Source organism: Vigna umbellata, chromosome 4 (genome assembly GCF_029865625.1).
Source record: "Vigna umbellata cultivar VRB3 chromosome 4, Vumbellata_1.0, whole genome shotgun sequence".
Taxonomy (NCBI): Eukaryota; Viridiplantae; Streptophyta; class Magnoliopsida; order Fabales; family Fabaceae; genus Vigna; species Vigna umbellata.
The window spans coordinates 22,390,744-22,410,749 of NC_142168.1; the positions used below are offsets into that span (position 1 = coordinate 22,390,744).

At 36.0% G+C, this 20,006-nt stretch overlaps 1 protein-coding gene and 1 long non-coding RNA gene across 3 annotated transcripts; both read right to left on the bottom strand.

The window, feature by feature from the left end:
• Window positions 1-6,286: 6,286 nt before the first annotated feature.
• On the bottom strand, window positions 6,287-6,844 carry LOC148199588 (uncharacterized). Its single transcript, XM_088112715.1, has one exon. The coding sequence runs from the start codon at window positions 6,842-6,844 to the stop codon at window positions 6,287-6,289; it is 558 nt and encodes a 185-aa protein (XP_087968841.1).
• A 7,745-nt stretch (window positions 6,845-14,589) lies between these two features.
• On the bottom strand, window positions 14,590-17,326 carry LOC148199589 (uncharacterized). 2 transcript variants are annotated; one of them, XR_015785966.1, is made up of 3 exons: window positions 16,569-17,320; window positions 15,568-16,471; window positions 14,590-14,845 (listed from the first exon to the last, which is right to left on the bottom strand). It is a non-coding gene; the product is annotated as an uncharacterized LOC148199589 (long non-coding RNA). The 2 variants fall into 2 exon arrangements; XR_015785965.1 differs by lacking the exon at window positions 14,590-14,845 and having other exon boundaries at window positions 15,668-16,477; window positions 16,569-17,326.
• Window positions 17,327-20,006: the final 2,680 nt, after the last annotated feature.

A 20,006-nucleotide genomic window follows, 5' to 3' on the forward strand; every position in this document is an offset into this window, starting at 1 on the left:
TAGGTATGCTGTATCATATATGATCAGAATTTTAAGACATTAGAATTTTGTAAATTGGTTGTGAAACTGTATTGCTCATACAGTTTGGTTCAATTATTTATGTGAATTGTGTCTCAGTGAATGTTTCATATTTACGTGAATTGTCTATGGGAATTCTGGGATGAAGTCACAAAAATGATAGAAACTATTACTATACTCTTAGTATACTACATTAGAAATGATTGTCCTTTCTTCCTAAAGATTTGAATGTATAAAGATAAAATTCATTAAAGTTATTTGTTGTAACTTTCTCCTTAAATATTTAAATATATAAAGATGTTTCAGTTTATGAAATTGAGGTTATAAATCTTCTAAGTTCTTTTCGTCTAACTATTTGTCTTGATACCATTTGTCCTTCACTCTGTTTGATTGTACTGGGATGTTACTATTAACATTTCTTAGTGTTTGAAGGAATGCAGCAGAGAAATGTAGTAAAGTATATGTGACACGAGAAGGAGAGAAAACGAACATTCTTTTCTCATTAATAAACAAAGCATATATGTACAACAAAAACACATTACAAAACGGTTAATACCGTTTTAGAGAGTTTTGCTTTTATCTACAACACACCTCTCTAAAACTAAACTCTCTAAAGATTTAATTCCAAGAGAATCCCTCAACTTCTCAAACCTGTTTTGCCTTAAAGCCTTGGTAAAAATGTCTGCAACCTGTTCTTCTGTGGACAGTGCACCAATTCCATCTTCCTTTTGCTAACTTGATCTCTTAGATAGTGAAACTTGGTCTCTATATGCTTGCTTCTACCGTGAGAGACAGGGTTTTTTGATAAGTTGATTGCTAATTTGTTGTCCACCAATAACTGTATTGACTTACTGTATTCGATTTTCAATTCATCTAGAATCACTTCAAGCCATGCACATTGGCAGACAGTCTCTGTAGAGACTATGTATTCCGCTTCACAGGATGAGAGTGCAAAAACATTCTGCTTCTTTGAGCAACAAGAAATTGATGCCCCCATACACTTAAACAAGTAACCATAAGTGCTCTTCTTATCCACCTGAGTTGGAATGGACAGGGAATGGACTGGGCTCCTCATAAGGTTGGGGAGTAGTGTCTTACTTCATCACGGGACGCTCCTTGGAGGAATTCGCTCGTATGGTGGACTTAATTAGGGCAACATTAGACGCTGAACATTTCAAGCTTGTCGTTGCAAGAGGAATGTGCAGGTCTTCCACAGAAAGGAGGGTGCTGCGCAGGATTTCTTTTACACATATATTTAAGGATCGACTCGTCCAATTGCCCTTTAGCAAATTTTAGATGGGCAACCTGAGGGAGTTAAACATGGCTCCCACCCAACTGCACTCGAACAGGTGAGCCTTCATGCAGGTATTCAAAATGATATGCAAAACCTTGGACATTACTCTCACCCCCTTGCTTTCTCTTCCTCTTCCGGACTCGACCGCGTGCTAATAGGGCTTGGGTATCCCTCGTATCTTAAAAAGGGAAGTGGTTGCTCACATTTTTCCATGCTTTCTTTAAAGGATTTAAAACTAATTACTTAAAGATAGTAATAAAGAAAGTTGGTCGATCAAAGTATTACATGTATAATGGCCGACAAAAAATTACATTCTATTGGATCGAGAACCCAAGGAGGTTGATTTTGTGGTAAAGTCCATGATGACGCCCGAAGAGCCAGAGGCAGTCAGCCTGATCGACCAATTACCCTCTCGCCTCTCCTCCCGAAGTCTTATTTGTCTCATTAACTCTGACGCGCTTTATAATAGAGTTCACTTAGAAAGTTTCTTGTCAGTCGGTCGAGTGTCGGGAGTTCACCAAAAATGTTCCCCAAACTCACTAAGAATGTTCCTTGCCGATCGATCGAGTGATGGGAGTTCACTAACAACGTTCCCCAAACTCGTTTTTACGATGCGACAAGAGTTCACTAAGAACACTCCTTACCGATCAGTTGAGTATTGAGAGTATACTAAGAAAGTTCCCCAAACTCGGTTTTGCGATATAGCAAGAGTTCACAAAGAGCGTTTCTTGTGGATCGGTTTAGAGGTCGGTGTTCACCAGAACGTTCCCTAAATTTGGTTTTGCAATGCAACAAAAAGTTCACTAAGAACGTTCCTTTTCGATTGATTGAGTATTAGGAGTTCACTAAGAACGTTTTCCAAACTCGCCTTTGCGATGCAACTAGAGTTCACTAAGAACGTTCCTTGCCGATTGATTTAGAGGTTGTTGGGAATTCATTGAGAATGTTTCCCAAGCAACCTTTGTCGGATGGGCTGGACTCGATCATTTGGACATGAAAGAATAGTTGGAAATCCTGATTTTATTGATTAACATAAAAGAGATTACATGTAGGATTTCAACTAAAATAAAATTTGATGTGGAAGCGTTCCACATGTTAGGGATTATTATGTCATCCAGATATGTCAATCGTAAACTCCATTCTTAAGATCTCCAACAACTCTAAATTATTCCTCCAATTTGTTCCCAGCTCTCATAGGCGAGTTTCTTATGAGCTTTACATGTCTTTCTCCGTACCAAGTCCCCTTCATGAAAGTTCCTCGACTTTACTTTAGTGTTGTACCTTCTTGCGATTACTTGTTTATACGCCTCTGCCCACACGACTACTACCTATCTTTTTCGTGTATGGTGTCTAACTCTGTTCTCAATTCAACTTCGTTGACATCCATGTCTTTTAATCAACGCTTAAGAAAAGTCTTCTCAGTTCAACCAGGAGCATGACATCAGTACCATATGTGAGGTTGAAGGGTGTTTTTCTCGTAGTACCGTTCGGTGACTAGTGGTATCCATACATGTCCTTTGGGAGTTCATCTACCCAAGCTCCCTTAGCATCCCTCAAACTACATTTGAGCTCGACCACTATGGTTTTGTTGACAACTTCAACTTGATCGTTTGTTTAGGGGTGCTCCATCAAACTTGTCACATGTTTGATGCTTAAGTTTTTGTAAAACTTGACTAACTTATTGTTGATGAATTGTTGGCCATTATCAGTAATAATCGTGCAGGGAGATCGAAAGAACATATAAGTTTCCACATGAACTTTTGCACTTGTTGCACGTTATTGTTGCTAAAGATTTCGCCCCACCCATTTGATGAAATAGTCTATGGCCACAAGGAAAAACTTCTTTTACGCCCAACCAACCGGAAAGGGACCCACGATGTCCATTCGCCACTAAGAAAACAACCACAACGAGATGATGTTATGCAGCTCGGATGAGGGCACCTGGATGTTGTTTGCATGCACTTGGAAACTCTTTCACCTTTGGACAAAGGTTTTGCAATCTTCATCCATTGTTGGCTAGTAATACCTAACTCGTAGGGCTCAAGACTTCAGCGTTTGTCGCCTAGTATGTAAATCGCACACACCGTTGTGGAGTTCATTCAGCACGTACTCAGCTTCTTCGAAAGATACACACTTCAAAAGAGGGGTGGAGAAGCCCCTCTTGTAAAGGTCATCTCCTACAAAAACATATCAAACGATCTTCTTGCTTTCGGCAAAACCAAACCATTTCCCACTGTCTTGCTTCTTCATAAGTAGCTTGATCTCCTCCCTCTGGTCTTTGCTTCTAGTTGATAAGGTGGATAGACACTCCACAAAGGGTTTGACAAGCACTTTTCTAATTATGGTAGACAATAGCCCTTCTCCCTTCCACTCGCTAGCTTAGATAGTATGTCCACGCGAGTGTTCTCCTCGTGCGGGATATGCTTGATGTCTACCTTCTCAAAGGCATCTATTAGCGTTGTCGCTTTATGAAAATACTGGAGAAGATGATCGTTTTTAATTTAGAATTCCTTACTCATCTGCCCAACCACGAGCTGTCAACCTGTTTGACATTCTACCCATCGATCACCTAAATCCTTTGCAAGGGATATTCCTGCCACCAAGGCCTCATACTCAGCCTGATTATTGGACACTTTGAATTTGAACACCAGAGAGTGTTTGATCAGTCCTTCCAATACGATTCCAGCTCCTCCACCTCTTTTATCTGAAGACCCATCTAAAAAAAGCTTCCATGAATGGACCTGGAGTAGCTCTGCAACGAAGTCCACAAGATGTTGCCCATTCACCGAACCATGTGGCTCGTACTGAAGACCGAACTCTGACAACTCCACTGACCAATTAACTATCCTTCCTGTTAGATCAAGTTTCTTCAGAATCTTGGTGACCAGATGGTCAGTTCAGACGACCACCTAATGATTTTGGAAGTATGCCCTTAGTCAACGGGCGACCGTGAGCAACACCAAGGCTACCTTCTCGATCTGTTAATAACGCATCTGAGTCCTACAAAACACGACTTATTAAATAAATCAATTTTAGTTTCAAAGCCTCTTGGAAGAGGGTAACACTGATCGATCCTTCATACATGGTCAGGTAAAGTTATAGCTCTTTGCCCTAAGCTAGTCGGGCCATGACAAGGGGATTGGCCAAGATAACCTTCACATCCGCTAATGCGACTTCGCACTGCTTGTCCAATTTAACGATGGTGTTCTACTTCATTACCTTCAAAATTGGTCATATCCTTTTGACCAATTTAGGGATGAATCGGATTAAAGAAGTCAAACGATCGTATCCTTCAGGTTTTGGGGACTACTCATCTCCATGATAGCGTGCATTTATTAGGATTGACTTCAATGTCTTGTGCGGTAAGCATGAAACTGAAGAATTTACCTACATATCCCTCTTAAACGTGCACTTGATGGGGTTCAAACATTTGACTAAAAATCTTCTCCAAATATTTGACGTACCACCATGAAAAAAAATGTTAAAATGAATTACTTTGGAATTAATATTTAGTTTATTTTTGGTTTGTTATAAAATTTTTATAATTAAATTAAAATGAAAATTAATTTAGAAGTTGAAATTTTATATTGAATTATTTGAAAGATATTAATATATAATAAAAATATAATTTAGATTAAAAATACATCGATATTAAGTTTTAATTAAACAATTTAACATGTAAAATTAGTAATTTTCTCAGTTTATCAAATTAGAAACTTTAGTTAACTTGTTAAGAACTTAAAAGAGGTTTATATGGTTAAGTTTGCTTGTATTATATATATATACATATATATATACATATATATATATATACATACATATATATATATATGTATATATATATATACATATATATATATATATATATATATATATATACATATATATATATATATATATATTTAAACAAAAAAAAGCCAAAATAATAGTCCATTAAGTCATTCTTTTATTGGATAAATTTCGATTCATTGTGAGTATGACGAATAAATTGCGATGACAATAAAATATTATTTATTGAGGAGAAAATTTAACACCTCAGTGGAATGATATTTAAAATTGCAGATGAATTTATGAAATTAAAATTTGAATATAACTTTAACACTAAAATGAATTAAGAAATTTAATAGTTGATATTGATTATTTAACAAATGATAAATAAATTCAAGGGGTGTTTTTTTATAAATTTTTCACTTATAATCTAACTTTCACTTTCATGTAATTGAAACCACTTTACTCTATTTGAGGTAAAGTTTTACTAAAATAATTCACATTAAATTAATTAACATATGAACCCTTTTAATTACATAGAAGAGATCAAGACAGAAAGGAACAAATCCATATCATCAATAAGAACCCATTACAAAATAAAACTGCACAAAAAATAATTTGTTTTAAAAGAAAATAAATGTGTAGAAAAACCTTCCTCAGTTCTGTCTGCTCTGTTCTTTGATTTCCTTTCTACATTGCTACCCTTTCAACCACATTTCTACTTTTCCACATGCTACTTCACAATCATAATCCAGATTTTTAGAGATGAGCCAAAATGGGAGGCGATGAACAAAAACAAGAAGAGACTGAAAAAAAAATATACTAAAGATTTTTATCTGTTTTACTATTCTTAGACATTAATTATTATCTTAGTAATATTCTTATTTATTAGCATCTCAATTCAAAATGTTATAATTTACAACGCTTAATACCTCTTTTGGTCCCTCTTTAGGGGGCAATGTTCAAGTCCGTCCTACATTTTTTAAAAATTTCAATGTGATCCCAACTTGTGAAAAATCAGATTAAATTAATCCTTTTTGGTTACGGCGTCAAAATTTTAACGGTAGAGCTGTCTAGTTGGCCAACACTTAATAAGCTGTTCTATTTTTCTCATACGTGGAATATAATATGTTAATTTTGAATTTTAAAAGAACAATTTACTTGCCGCACATCAGCTTTATGATAACTCTGCCATGGATCAAAGCTTTATGATAACTCCGCCATGAAAAATCTCTCGCTCTCCATAGCAACCTTCGAATCAAGCCTGCTGATGGCCATGCAGCTCTCCGCTGTGATTAAAATGGTACCATTGTGGGAAAAAGCACAATCACTGTCCATCTTCTTGCATGCCTCCTTTTTCAGATCCCCAAGCAGCAACACCAGCTCCTTGTTGAACACCACCGCTAAGTAGAACCCCTCCAGCGGCTCAGGCCCGAAACCAAACTTGGCACAACTCAAATCCCAAAAGATATCAATTTTACCAGATTGGACCTCCAAATTCTTGGACCCTTTTCTCTTTGAGAATAGCGATGGCTTTATCTCAACCTTGCAGAGACAATGATTTCCCAAATCATCAATTCCCACGCTCAAGCCTTGACCCATCAGAGTTTTGGTCCAGGAGACCATGATCAGACATGAACGGCATCTTAATTTGCACTGGTACACACACGTGACAACATTTTGAGCCACTCTTGTGGTGCTTGATGAGGATGAGTCAGCAACCTGAACCCCATTTTCTCCAAAACAAGAGGGAAACTCCTTCATGGCAACACTAACAACAACAAACAATTGGATGCAAAAGTGTTGAGTTTGGACATGTGCTTCTAATCGTGTTTCTTCAGAATGGGATAGTTTGCTCACCCATGCTCCGCCGCCACCCAAAGAGACCCATTTCAGAGGTGTCCGCTAGCGTCTTTGGGGCTGCTTCACCGTAGAGGAAGCCGCCAGGGCCTACGACACCGTAGCCACTTGCCCCAACGATCGCAGCTCTACAGTCGGGATTCTAGCTCTCAAAGGAATCCAAACTCAGATCAAACAAAAACCCAAATTCGAAAACCCTAATCCCAAATTGCAAGATTTGGGCCGCTATCCATTCCACTGCCATCGTCGGAGATGACATACAACGCATCACCACTCGGGACGAGCTCCATCGTCTCTCCGCAATAGCTGCCGAACGCGTTCTTCACTTCGCCGAAGAGCTCGTTAGCCTCGCAGTCTCCCTCTTCTCGCACAGATTCCTCTCTCTCGTTGAACATGTCATTTAACTTTCCAGTGCCACGCAATCACAAAAAGTGGACACCTCATTATGTTTTGTCTAGGAGGATACTTGGACCGTTAAAAAATTAACACCGTAATAAAAAAGATTTAATTGCACACTTTTTTCACAAGTTGGGACCACATTGAACTTTTTAAAAAAAGTAGGACAGACTTAAACATTGCCCCCTAAAGAGGGACCAAAAGAGGTATTAAGCCAATTTACAATTATATCCTTACTCTTTTAATAGGATTTTTTTTATCTATTAAAACAATGAATCTAGGTATAATTGTTATTCTCTTAAGAAATATGATAATAAACAGTGAATGCCATGTTAAAATTCGATATTTTTTATTCATTTATTTATTTTAGCTAAATAATATCTTGAAAATCAACAACGATCGTTATAATATATTAATATAAAAAGTATTTGCGTGTTACGTCTATACGAATTTTGGCTTTAGATGTTTTTTTTTTCATCTTCAACGTTATGATTTTCACTTGGTCTCTACTAAAAAAATCACTTTTATTTTCTGAAATTTTATTTAAATTATTTTTTATAGGTTTTTTGCTAAATTATTTCTAAAATATTTATGGATTTTTGATTAAAATATTTAAAAACTTTATTTTTGTTCATGAAATTCTTTATCACATAAAACATGTTTGCTCTTATATGGATATTTCAAGTCAACAAAGTTAATCTAACAAGCAAGATGAACTGAAAATAAAAATTAGAAATAAAAAATAAGGATTAAAAAAAACTTTGAATATACTTTGAGACATAAACAAATTGAAATATGAAATCTTTGAATTATTCATTGTGTTTTTGTATTTTTTTTTTACAATTTTAATTTGATTGATAAATTTGTTTACGTTAAAATAATTTTAAAATAAAAACACTAAAGTGATGGAAACCTAATTAGGGAAGTCATTCAAAGAAATAGCAACTCAAGCTAAGACCAAGAAAGAGAAGTTGAAAAAGGATTTTTAAAGGCTTTCTTGATTTTCTTTCTATAAATCTTAGAAGGATTATCTTTTAATATGTTCATATGTTGTTTTGTAGGGTCTAAATAAAGCTTGGAGACCATGGTTGAGCCATCCAAGAAGCTAAATAAGTCAAGGAAAGCAAAGGAGCTAAAAAAGGGAGAAAATGAAGTTGCTTACGGATTGGACAGCTTAGCTTCCGGAATGGAAACACAAAGCTTTTTGGCTTCTGGATTGAAGCTCGTGCCGAACCCAAAACCTGCGTGGCCCAACGCCTACGAGTGGGTTTCTTCCATGTGACTTGGCTGACTTGGAATGCAGCATGGATCTTGGTTGTTCGAATAAAGAGCGCCTTCTACACTAAATAATTTGAATTTAGGATGGAATTTGGGTCAGAAACATGACTCTTCTTCACCCATAAACAAGAGAGTCATGCCTATGTAAAACTTCACTTTTGAGCTTAGTGATATGTTGCTGAAATTGTTTTCCAGCCCTATTGCTCTTAAGTCACTCTTGATTTTTGACTTCTTCACCCTTCCTCTAGCTTCCTTCCTCCGTAGAAAGGCCCTCTAAGCTGTGAGGCCTCACCCACACACTTCTCTTCACCTTAAACACTTCAAACACCTCATTATCTTCATTATTCCGCTGCACCTACCTCCATTGTTGTACTACTCTGGTTTGGAGCTTCTGCTTGCGTGAATCAAATCGGGAGTACTTTCCATCAAGTGGTATCAGAGCTTAGGTTGTCCACGCACAAGGAGCTAAGCTATTTCCTCCATTTTCTATTTCATTTCTGCATTCTGTTATGCTTTCTGTTTCAGATTTCCAGGTTCTGTTTTGAATTTCTTTTCAGTCTGTTTTTCTATTTCCAATCACTATTGTTGTGTTTCCATTATGTAATCATGTTTATCTTTCATTTTAAACGGTGAATCTTCTTTGCTTGAGTCATTTTCAGCCTTATTTTTCAATTTCAAGTTTGTCATAGGTCATGTGCACATTTTGATGGAGTTTTAATTCCTTTTATTCCAATATTAATTTGTTCTGTTGTGTTTTTCGGTTTGCTGGAGTTTAGAGTGCTGGAAAAGCTTTAAATCAACCAAATAAGGCAATGAGAACATGTTCTAGCCTGGGTGATATAAGCAAAAGCACCAGAAACTGATTATGGTTTCAAATTTGCTCAAGAAATTCAATTCTGGTTTAAATCCTTAAATCTGTTTCAGTTGGTTTTCCTTTGATTCTGAAACTTGGTACAACATTGTTTAGTGTTGTTGATGTGTCTTAAGGTGTGACAAACCACAATAAGCAATGAAATGCAATATGCATAGCTTGGTTGCTCAAAATCCTTAGCAATTCATTGTTTCAGATTTGAATTATGGCTTTTCACCGTGCTCAATTTATTTGAATTGTGTAATATGAGTTTGGTCATGCTAAGCATCTCAATTGTAGCTTAGTTCAGTACAGTTACATCTTCTTGAGTCATTTTAATTGTTGTCCAGCCTTTTGATTCTTTGAAAACTAATTTTTGGTGGTATAATGGTGTATTTTCCTGCATAAATTGGCTATAGCAGGGGTGATTTTCAAATCTTGTTGTTTCTGTGCTTTTGGAAAGCTTGAACAAGTTTAAATTGATGTTTGAAAGTTGCTAGCACTGTTCATTTGGTCAAATTTTAGCCTATATGCATATTTGGTCTTTAAACCATCACTTTTTGTGTTAAAAGGGAAGTGAACTAGTGATTTTGACTTGTAAACAGTTTCTGAGTTGTTTAAGAGTTTGAACATGCTTAAAATCATCAAGCAAAGTTGTTTGGTCATTCACATGAGCTGTTGAATCACTTCCACTCATTTTTGGGTTTAAAACCACTATTTCAGTCCACTTTTTCTGGTGCAGAAAACATTTTCCAACCACTGTTTTGGTATTTTTTTTGTCCAAATTCATTTCTGGATTGTGGAAAAAGTTGGTTCAATGTTTAAAAATGATATTAAATGATCAAAAGAAGTAAAATCTAGTGATAAAAAGCATATAGAACCTTGCAATCCAGATTAGAAGCCCAAAAACTCAAAAACTCAAAAACTCAAAATCTCAATCTCAAAATCTGAAATTCGTTGGGGCATTTAATCAAACACTTTGGTAAAATATCAAACAGTTTGGTCTGAATGAGTTTGTGATCTGCGATTTCGTTTTTTATTGCTTTCTTAATCTGTTCTAGTTCCATTATTAGGTTCCTTTTGAGTGCTTGTTGTTATTCCATCCTTGTTTCCATTTGATTTCCTCATTCTTAGCTTCCAAGTTGTCAAAAAAATTCAAAAAACTAGTTTGAAATTCTGGTGCAGTTTGCTAATTCTGTTTGGTTTGTTTTGAGTTGAATCTTGAAGTGCTGTGTTAGCTATTGTGAGGCATCTAGAAGCAGAAACCTTCACCTACTGAGGTAGCATCTTAGGAAGTGGAAAGGGGGCTAAAGTGGAAACATAAAGGTTGCTTTTGAGCAGTTGCAATCATGCTATTCCAGCAGCTAAAATACACCAGAAAAGCTTACTTTGCAACCAAATTTGGAGTGGCAAACAATAGCAGCCAAAGATTGAAGTTTCATTAGTTTTAGACATTATTTTAATATCACAGAAACTTGTTTAAAGTTGATTTTTGGTTTTTGGTTAAGTGACTTGGGAAAATGCTCTTGAAGCAATTCCAAGATCACATTTGAACCTTGTAATAGTGTAATTTTGTTTCCTTAGTGTGAAAGTGTGTCAAGGGGCTCCAAGTGTCACTTGCACTTTCACTTAGGACCGTCTAGCATTTACATTTTGCATCTTTATTGTTTTCTTTAAATTGCTTGTTTGATATTTTTGTTTTAAGTCTCTGTGGTATATAGGATAACATAGCATCTAGCTAAACCTTCTTTTGGATTTTAGGAGCATTTCATTAACATTTGAAAATATTTTGAAAGATTTCTACCTAGAAACTAAGGTAAAAGATAAATCTAAGGAAACTCTGGCTAGGAAGAACTCGGTTTTTAAGCTTGTCCAATTGTGACTCACCTCTTCTTCTTGGGAGCTACTTGGAAACATTTTTTGCCTCTAGAATCTCTTTAGAAATCTTTCACCAAAAACAAAGAAAGTTTGTGAAAATCTTTTCACTCATTACTTGTCAAATTTTTGAAAACCTTGTGAAAACCTTTTCTCCATACTTGACAAGGATGAGTCAATCTAGTGTCCAAGAGAGTATGCAACCCAACAATGAGAGCTCACAAATAAGAGAGGAATTTGAGCCAAAGTTCCAACAAAGGGATAGAGAGATTAGCGAGCTCAAAGAAATGATTGGTCAACTTTTGGTCAATCAAAACAACGGTAAGAAGATGACTTCCATAGAAGAATAGAATATCATGGAGATACATCCTCTCCACCTAGTGAGCATGAGCAATATAGTAGTCATCACAATGATGACCACTATCAAATACCTCCAAGGAGAACTCATAGAGAGAGAGAACATTACCCAAGGGAAACTAGAATAGATCTTCCTCCCTTCCATGGTAAATATGATATTGAAGAATATTTGGAATGGGAGATGAAAGTTGAGCAGTTGTTTGAGTGTCACCAAATAAATGATAAGAGGAGAGTAACAATGGCCTCTTTGAGCTTTTAAGGCTATGCCTTATATTGGTGGACTGCCTTGGTAAAAGACTTGAGATTGAGACACCTACCTTCCATTAGGTATTGGAATGAGTTGAGGTCTGCCTTAAGAAGAAGGCATGTACCAGCATATTATGATAGGGAGTTAATGGACAAACTCCATAAACTCCAACAGAAAAACATGAGTGTTGAGGAATATAGGCAAAAAATGAAATTACTCATGTTGAGAGCTGGTATAAGAGAAGAGCCAATCATAACAATTGCCAGGTTCCAAAGTGAACTCAACTATGACATAAGAGATAAGGTAGAACTTTTACCTTATAATGATCTCAATGAGTTATCCAACTTTGTGTCAGAGCAGAGCAACAATTGAAGAGGAAAACTTCCTCTAAAAGAGACTACTCTGATTCTTCCTACCCTAGGAAAGATTCCAAGAGGGAAAGTGAACCCTCCAAATCAAAAGAAGAGGGACCTAGGGAAAAGGAAAAGGAAAAATATCCCTCTAAAGAATCTTCTAAAAATGATAGGGTAAAAGAGACCAAGTGTTTTAGATGAGGTTACAAAGGGAACTATGCTTCTGAGATTCCTAATAAAATGTCTACTTATATCCTAGAACATCAAAATGAAGATAAGATTCTTCTAATGATTCAAATACTTCCATATCTGAGGAAGAAGCCTTACCTTGTGAAGGAGAGTTGTTATTGATAAGAAGACTTCTTGGAAGTCAACATATAGAACTAGAACAATCACAAAGGGAGAATCTATTCCACACAAGATGCAAAGTTTTTGAAAATACTTGTTCATTGATTGTGGATAGTGGGTCCTCTTGTAATTGTTGTAGTTCTAGAATGGTGGAAAAGTTGGCCTTAACTACTACTCCTCATCCCAAGCCTTACAAGCTTCAATGGATAAAAGAGGATGAAGAAATAGTAGTCAAAACACAAGTAAACATACCTATCTTCATTGGAAACTATAAAGAAACAGTTTTATGTGATGTTGTGCCAATGGATGTTGGGCATGTTCTACTAGGTAGGCCGTGACAATATGATCATAATTCCACTCATGATGGCTACACCAATAAGATAACTTTTCTCCACAAAGGAAATAAAATAACTTTGATTCCTCTTACACCTCAACAAGTGAAAGAGGATGGAATAAAAATAAAAATGAAAATTGAAAAATAAAGAAAAGAAGAAGAAAGGTTAGATAAGAAACCTTCTAAAGGAGAAAAAGATAAAGGAGAAGAAGGTATGCATGCTTTTAAATTCTTCCAACAAAGGTAAATACCTTGAATCTTCTTCTCAGAAAAATCACTTTGTTTCATCATATAATGAAGGGGAATGCTCAAAACAAAGTGAAAAAAAAAGTAAAGGCCAAAGATGCTTATAAGAAAATATTTTTCAAAGATAAAAGGCCTTCATTCTGTATTATTTTCCTTGCATACATCCTTTTAATAATATTCATCTTTGTTTTTTGTAGATATACTTTTGATCCAGGAGGGAAGAAATAGCTCCTAAGTTGTGCTTCTTTATACCTTCCGATTTGAGGACAAATCATTTTTCAAGAGGGAGGGTATGATGGAAACCAAACTAGGGAAGCCATTCAAAGAAGTAGCAACTCAAGCTAAGGCCAAGAAAGGGAAGTTGAAAAAGAACTTTTAAAGGCTTTCTTGATTTTCTTTCTATAAGTCTTAGAAGGATTATCTTTTAATATGTTCATATGTTGTTTTATAGGGTCTAAATAAAGCTTGGAGACCATGATTGAGTCATCCAAGATGCTAAATAAGCCAAGGAAAGTAAAGGAGCTAAAAAAGGGAGAAAATGAAGTTGCTTACGGATTGGATAGTTTAGCTTCCGAAATGGAAACACAAAGCTTTTTGGCTTCTGGATTGAAGCTCGCGCCCAACCCAAACCCTGTGTGGCCTATCGTCTGTGAGTGGGTTTCTTCCATGTGACTTGGCTGACTTGGAATGCGTCATTGATCTTGCTTGTTCGAATAGAGAGCGCATTCTACACGAGATAATTTGAATTTAGGAGGGAATTTGGGTCAGAAACATGGCTCATCTTCACCTATAAATAAGAGAGCCATGCCTATGTAAAACTTCACTTTTGAGCTTAGTGATATGCTGCTGAAATTGTTTTCCAGCCCTATTGCTCTTAAGTCACTCTTGATTTTCGACTTCTTCACCCTTCCTCTAGCTTCCTTCCTCCATAGGAAGGCCTTCTGAGCTATGAGGCATCACTCACACACTTCTCTTCACCTTAAACACTTCAAAACCTCATTATTTTCACTATTCCCACTAGTGCAGTCAAGGGAAACGACAGCGGTTATTTTCGCTTATAGACAATGGTTTCGCAACCGAGGTATATACTAACGAGGCAAAAAAGGGGTAGGCTTTTTGCCTCGGTTCTGAACCGAGGTAAAAAGAGGTAATATTTTGCCTCGGTTCATAGATAACCGAGACAGTACAACTTTTCTTTTAAATTCTCCCCAAAATTATGATGGTTACGCTGCCTCACACAACTTCTTACTTTCTTTGATTTACGACTTTTTTTTCTTAGGTCTAATAAATCCATTTTATTTACGACTTCTTTTCTTAAAAGTAAATAAATCCATTTTATTTACGGCTTCCTTTTTAGCCACATAATTACAACAAAATGCCAACATGGCCACCAATCTATTGCAACCGTTTGGTAATGTAAATCCAACTTTAGCATTACAGAATATAACAAGTATCAAGGATCTAACTGCTCTAAACCTACAAAATAATTGAACCCAATATAATTGAAATGCTCTGGAAGCAATTAATTACCGATATAATTCAAATGCTCTGGAAGCAATTAATTTCCAAAAACCTTAAGCTGTGATTAACCTTTACATGTCACCGTTCCAAATCGTAATACCTACAATATATTCATGAAATTAAAGAAGATAATAGTTAAGGTGAGACAATAAAAACATAAAACAAATATATAAAAGGCTATGAACTTTTAGTATTGATATCTATATATATATATTATATATATACCTTTCATCAAAGTTAGTTGTTACAACTAAATTTATGATGACAAACGTTATCAGTACTAATACAAAACGTAATTGATAATACAATTTTTCTTATCATCAACATGATTTACACCATCTTAAAGTTCACAACTACAATTAAGAAGAATAAAAAAATTCCTTGTGTCGACATGTTTTTACCTATGTTAATATTGCTTCTGAAGTTCTTGAAGATTGTTTGTGATTCATTTAGTTAGTGAAATGAGACTTCTGTTGTGTATAAAGTAACTAATAATTGTTATCATGTTCAAGTATAAAGTTGTTATCCATCAATACGTGACATATGAATAGTAGATTCATAGATAAATGTAAATAGTAGGTCTCAGCTTTAACAAAATAATTTAGGAGAAAATAGAAGCTCTAATCACAACAGAGATAGAAATAGAAGGTGGCTTAGTAGGGTCTTACTAAGGTAATTGAGTTCTTGAGAACCATTAAAATGTAATTCTTCTTAGAAAACCATTAGGCAAATTTAAACCAAAAGGAATTTAATTAAGCATTCATATCTTAATCATAATTGTAAGAAATCCAACTAGATCATATATATCAGAAGTTGTCTCACCTTGTTGGGCTGTTGTTGGGCTGTTGAACCAAGAACAACTATATTAATTGTAAAAAGATTGTATATAGCTAGCAACCAGAGAATATTACTACACTGGAACTATGAGAAATGAATTATGGATACTTGAAAATCAAAACTAAATATTTCCTTCCTCCATTCGTTCCATCACCCAAGCAAATAACATTAGTTTATACATTACTTTCCCTCAAAAGGGGCGTGAGAAATGAATTATGGATACATGAAAATCAAAACTCGAGAAAAGTAAAACAAAGAGAAAAAGAAGATTTACTGGAAGTAAGTGAAATCTGGAGGTGGAACCGAGTGTTCTACGAAGAATAGATTTGGCGGAACCGAGAAGTCTTCTCTTCAAGCACCAATTATACCTCAAAAATCAAGAAACTATAAACACACAAACGACCGTGATCAATAAAAGTGATTGTGTTTATTAGGAGGAGAAACCCCAACAAGCAGCAGAAGTCCTAAGAAATCTGAATATGCCAATGAGTAACTGAAGCAAGGAATGAGTTGGAACAACAGCAGAAACCCCAACAAGATTATATATGAATTTTTATTCGTTTTATTCTCCTCATCAGCACTCTACTTTGCACACCAAATCAAAGGAACACAGGTCAGATTATTGAGCATCACATTCTTTATTTTGCACACCAAATCAAAGCACGTTTAATTTAAGAGAAAACAAGTATTTACCTGCAAGCGGCGTTTGATCAAATCAATAGATTGAGCTATAGCGGTGGCATGACTCTTCCAATTGCCTTCGTTTTCGTCCAGAATGTTCCATTTATTGGCCAGAATTTGTTGGACCGTGATCCCATCAGAGGTTGAGGGCTTAGAGGCAGCGGCCTCAGAGGCCCAAAAGCAAATTTGGAGTAGCGCGTTAGAGAAGCTGAAACTGGGATCGAATTTGAACCGAAGCAAAACAATACAATGTAAAAACTAAAACTAACAAGTCTATGAGAAGAAGAAAAGAAACAGTACCCCACCTTTCAGCTTCAAGAGCACTCTATGAAGACGATGAAGATGCTAATGCCAACTGCAGGCCCGTTGGAGCCAAACCCAATAACCTCCCTCTCTCCCTCAAACCCTCCACCGTTGGAGGCGAATCGCCGCTCCGATAACACAAAGTTGTTATTCGAAACCTAACTCTCTCATTCGTCAGTGCGCGACTGCGAATCGAAGAACCTCCTCTCAAACCCTCCCGAAGGTTTCTTTGTCGCCGCCCAATTATTAGTCTCGTCAGCGCGAGAAAGGCGAAGCTCGCGATTGGAAGCCCTAGCCCCACTTCGCCGGAGACAACGGAGGCGTTGGAGACAATGGAGATGCCGGTGGTGGACGAACTGTGGCGGCACGGCGGTAGACGCAGCGAGCAACCTGCGAGAGAAACCAGATCGCGAAGTGGAGATTTCTTTGCGCGAGCAAAATGGAGGACGCGAGGACTATGCGTTTGGTGGTGGAGGTCCGTCCAGTGTTGATGGAGGTCGCAGGGGAAGGGGAAGAACGAGGAGGCGTAGGGGAAGAAGAAGAATGAGGAGGCTTAGGGGAAGAAGAAAAACGAGGAGGCGTAGGGAAGAAGAAGAACGAGGAGGCGCGTTAGGGAAGAAGAAAAGGTTTCATTAATTTTAACAAGTAAAAAGGGTTACTACCTCGGTTCACGAAATAAACGAGGCACACAAGAACACTACTAACTCGATTCATTTGCTAACCGACGCAGTAGGGCTTTGATGAAAAGTTGTTAGACTGTCTTACAGGATTGGGTGTATTTGCATAGGCTTTTATGCCTCGGTTTCTTAAATAACCGAGACAGTAGAGTGAATAGGTTTCGGTCTTCAATGAACCGAGGCGTATAAGTTTCTCTTAATTACAAAAATGTCACCGCATTTTAATATGCTTCGGTTTTGTAAAAATCAAAACGTATTAGACGCGTTTAAATACTATTTTTTTTTAGTGTCCGCTGCACCTACCTTCATTGTTGTACTACTCTGGTTTGGAGCTTCTGCTTGCATGAGTCGAACTGGGAGTTTTAACAAATTTTCAAACTTCAACTACTAAAACCATTCTATATCTTCAAAGAAAGAGAAAACAAATTCATAAAATATTTTGTTAAGAGGAATTGTTTTGCATTTATCCAAATGTTTCCAAGCAACGACAAGATCTTACAAAGATGTAAATGCATTAGAGATTTATTTATTTTTGTTAGGAAAATACGCCTACACAAATGATTTTTGCACTCCTTTAGATCAATAAGATAAATTTCTTCAGTAATTCGCAAGGGCTGTTAATGAAATAATTGTGAAGAACTCTACGAAACCCACTAATCAAAACTTAAAACAAAGTAAGTTTCTCTTCTACCTCTTCTTCTAGAGTCAAATTGTAACTTTTTTCCTTGGGTGTTTTGAGTTGCATGTAGTCCAACTCCATCCCAATTCAGTTCTTGCATGTAGATCATTTCAGTGTAGTCCGTAGATCATTAATTTGATCTTTTGTGGGTGTAGTTAGGTTTTCTTATGAATGGAAGTTGTGGAAAAGTGTGGAAGAATTTAAGGTCTCATTTTGGGGTGAGGGAAGCTGATTTAACTAAGTGTTGATTGATTTTAGAATGCAAACTTATCTGAGAATTTGAAAATTCTCTGTTGTATAATTTGTGATTGTGGATTGAGATGATTGGAACTGGTGAATTCAATTGTTTGAAATTGAGGGTTGTCGTAAATGTGTATAAACATGATGATTAGTTTGAGTTGATATTTATTTGTGGATTGTTGAGAATTTGGTAATTGGGTTAAGCAATTGGTTCATAATCAAGTCTTAAAGTGGTTAAATGTAATTAGAATAAATTACAAAAAAAAAATAGATTGAGTCATAGCGCAAAGTCATCACATTTTTTTGAACTAGTATGACAGTAAGTGTCAAGTAGATACCCTTGGGTGCCACCTTTAATAGAATCAAGTCAGAGAGCTCCAATGACCAGTGCGTTGGGCGTCACCAGGCACTATTGGGCGATATTCTAGAATTTAAATTTTAGAGAGCTCTAGGGCTTGGGAAGCTAAGCACAAAAGCTCACCGCTGGGCAGAACCTTCAAACCGCTAGTCACAAGTTTGAACTTTCTCCTAGGGGGCTTTTGCCATGATTTTGTTGCACAGTGTTGCTTGGCTTTGGGTAGTATAAGCTGAGCAATTTTTGGTTTTTGAAATCTTTGAATGGAATTGAAATGTTTGATGATGAGAATTGTGATTTATAGAAATGTGACATGTTTAAGAGTATCAAAGGGATTCAATGTTTTGGAGAAATGAAGTTAATGGAATTTATGTTTGTTTGAGGGATGTGGTTCTAAGGAAGAGGTACAACATTTATAGTGTAGTGTTATGCATTAACTAGAGATAAGTGTTGGTGAGAGTTAAAGAAGGTTCTTATGGCAAGATTAGGGGTGAGACCACTAATCTGGAAATGCCATAAGTAACTTACCATGTCCAAAGGAAATTGATTTATGATTGGTTAGGCCAAGTAGAGCGAGGACCTTTGTGTCAATCACTTATAACAAGTTTTTTTCTAAGTCAATGCATAGATCCAAACAAATTGAGTCTAAAGTTATCTATGTATGAATATGACTTAAACTACAAAATATGTGCTTGATTATATTATGATTGAACTCATTTAATTTTATAATTTCTCAAAATTTTCTTTTACTTACCCGTGTGTTAATTGTCATGTCTCTTTTGCTATAATTGCTTCTATAGCGTGAACAAATGGGGTTACTGGTGATGATTTGACTTGCCATTCGGTTAAAGGTCGTCTAGATGAGTGTAAAGTGTAGCTGTACCTTGGTTAAATCTAACAATTAAGTTTTTTTTGCACAATTTGTATTTTTTAGATTATAATAACCTCACTATCATTCTAAAGTTATAATAGGATTTGGGAAAAAATATATATGGATAAATAATTACTATATTTGTTTAATAAGACCATCTGAGAAACAGGAATGACAATAGATCGGACTGGTCCGTCCGTTTTGAAAATGTGGATTGAAGAACGATAAATGTATTCTTATTGATTTCATGGTATGTGGCTCATATAATGTGACTAAATTAATTTACTTTTTGTATAATTCATATTATACTTTTTCAACATGCAGTCAATCTTTTTTCCTTAGATTCTTTTAATGAATTGTGAGATAATATAGAAAATGATTTTTCATTATATTACATTGAAATTTTTAAAATTATTAGTTTATCCCTTAATAATATAAATTTAGAAGTTATATTTTGGTTTAATCATTCACTAAGTCCCTATTTTCGCATGGAATCTCAATTTGGTCCCTTTCTTTCTGGAAATATCAATTGGGTCCCAAAGTTATGAAAATTGTAACAATTGGATCCTTTCCGTTAAATTGTCTCCAACGGCGTTAGTGTTTGTCTGATGTGGCACG

Bases quoted from the DNA above. Each gene is read 5' to 3' on its own strand.
- LOC148199588 (XM_088112715.1), bottom strand. From the start codon at position 6,844: ATGAAGGAGTTTCCCTCTTGTTTTGGAGAAAATGGGGTTCAGGTTGCT.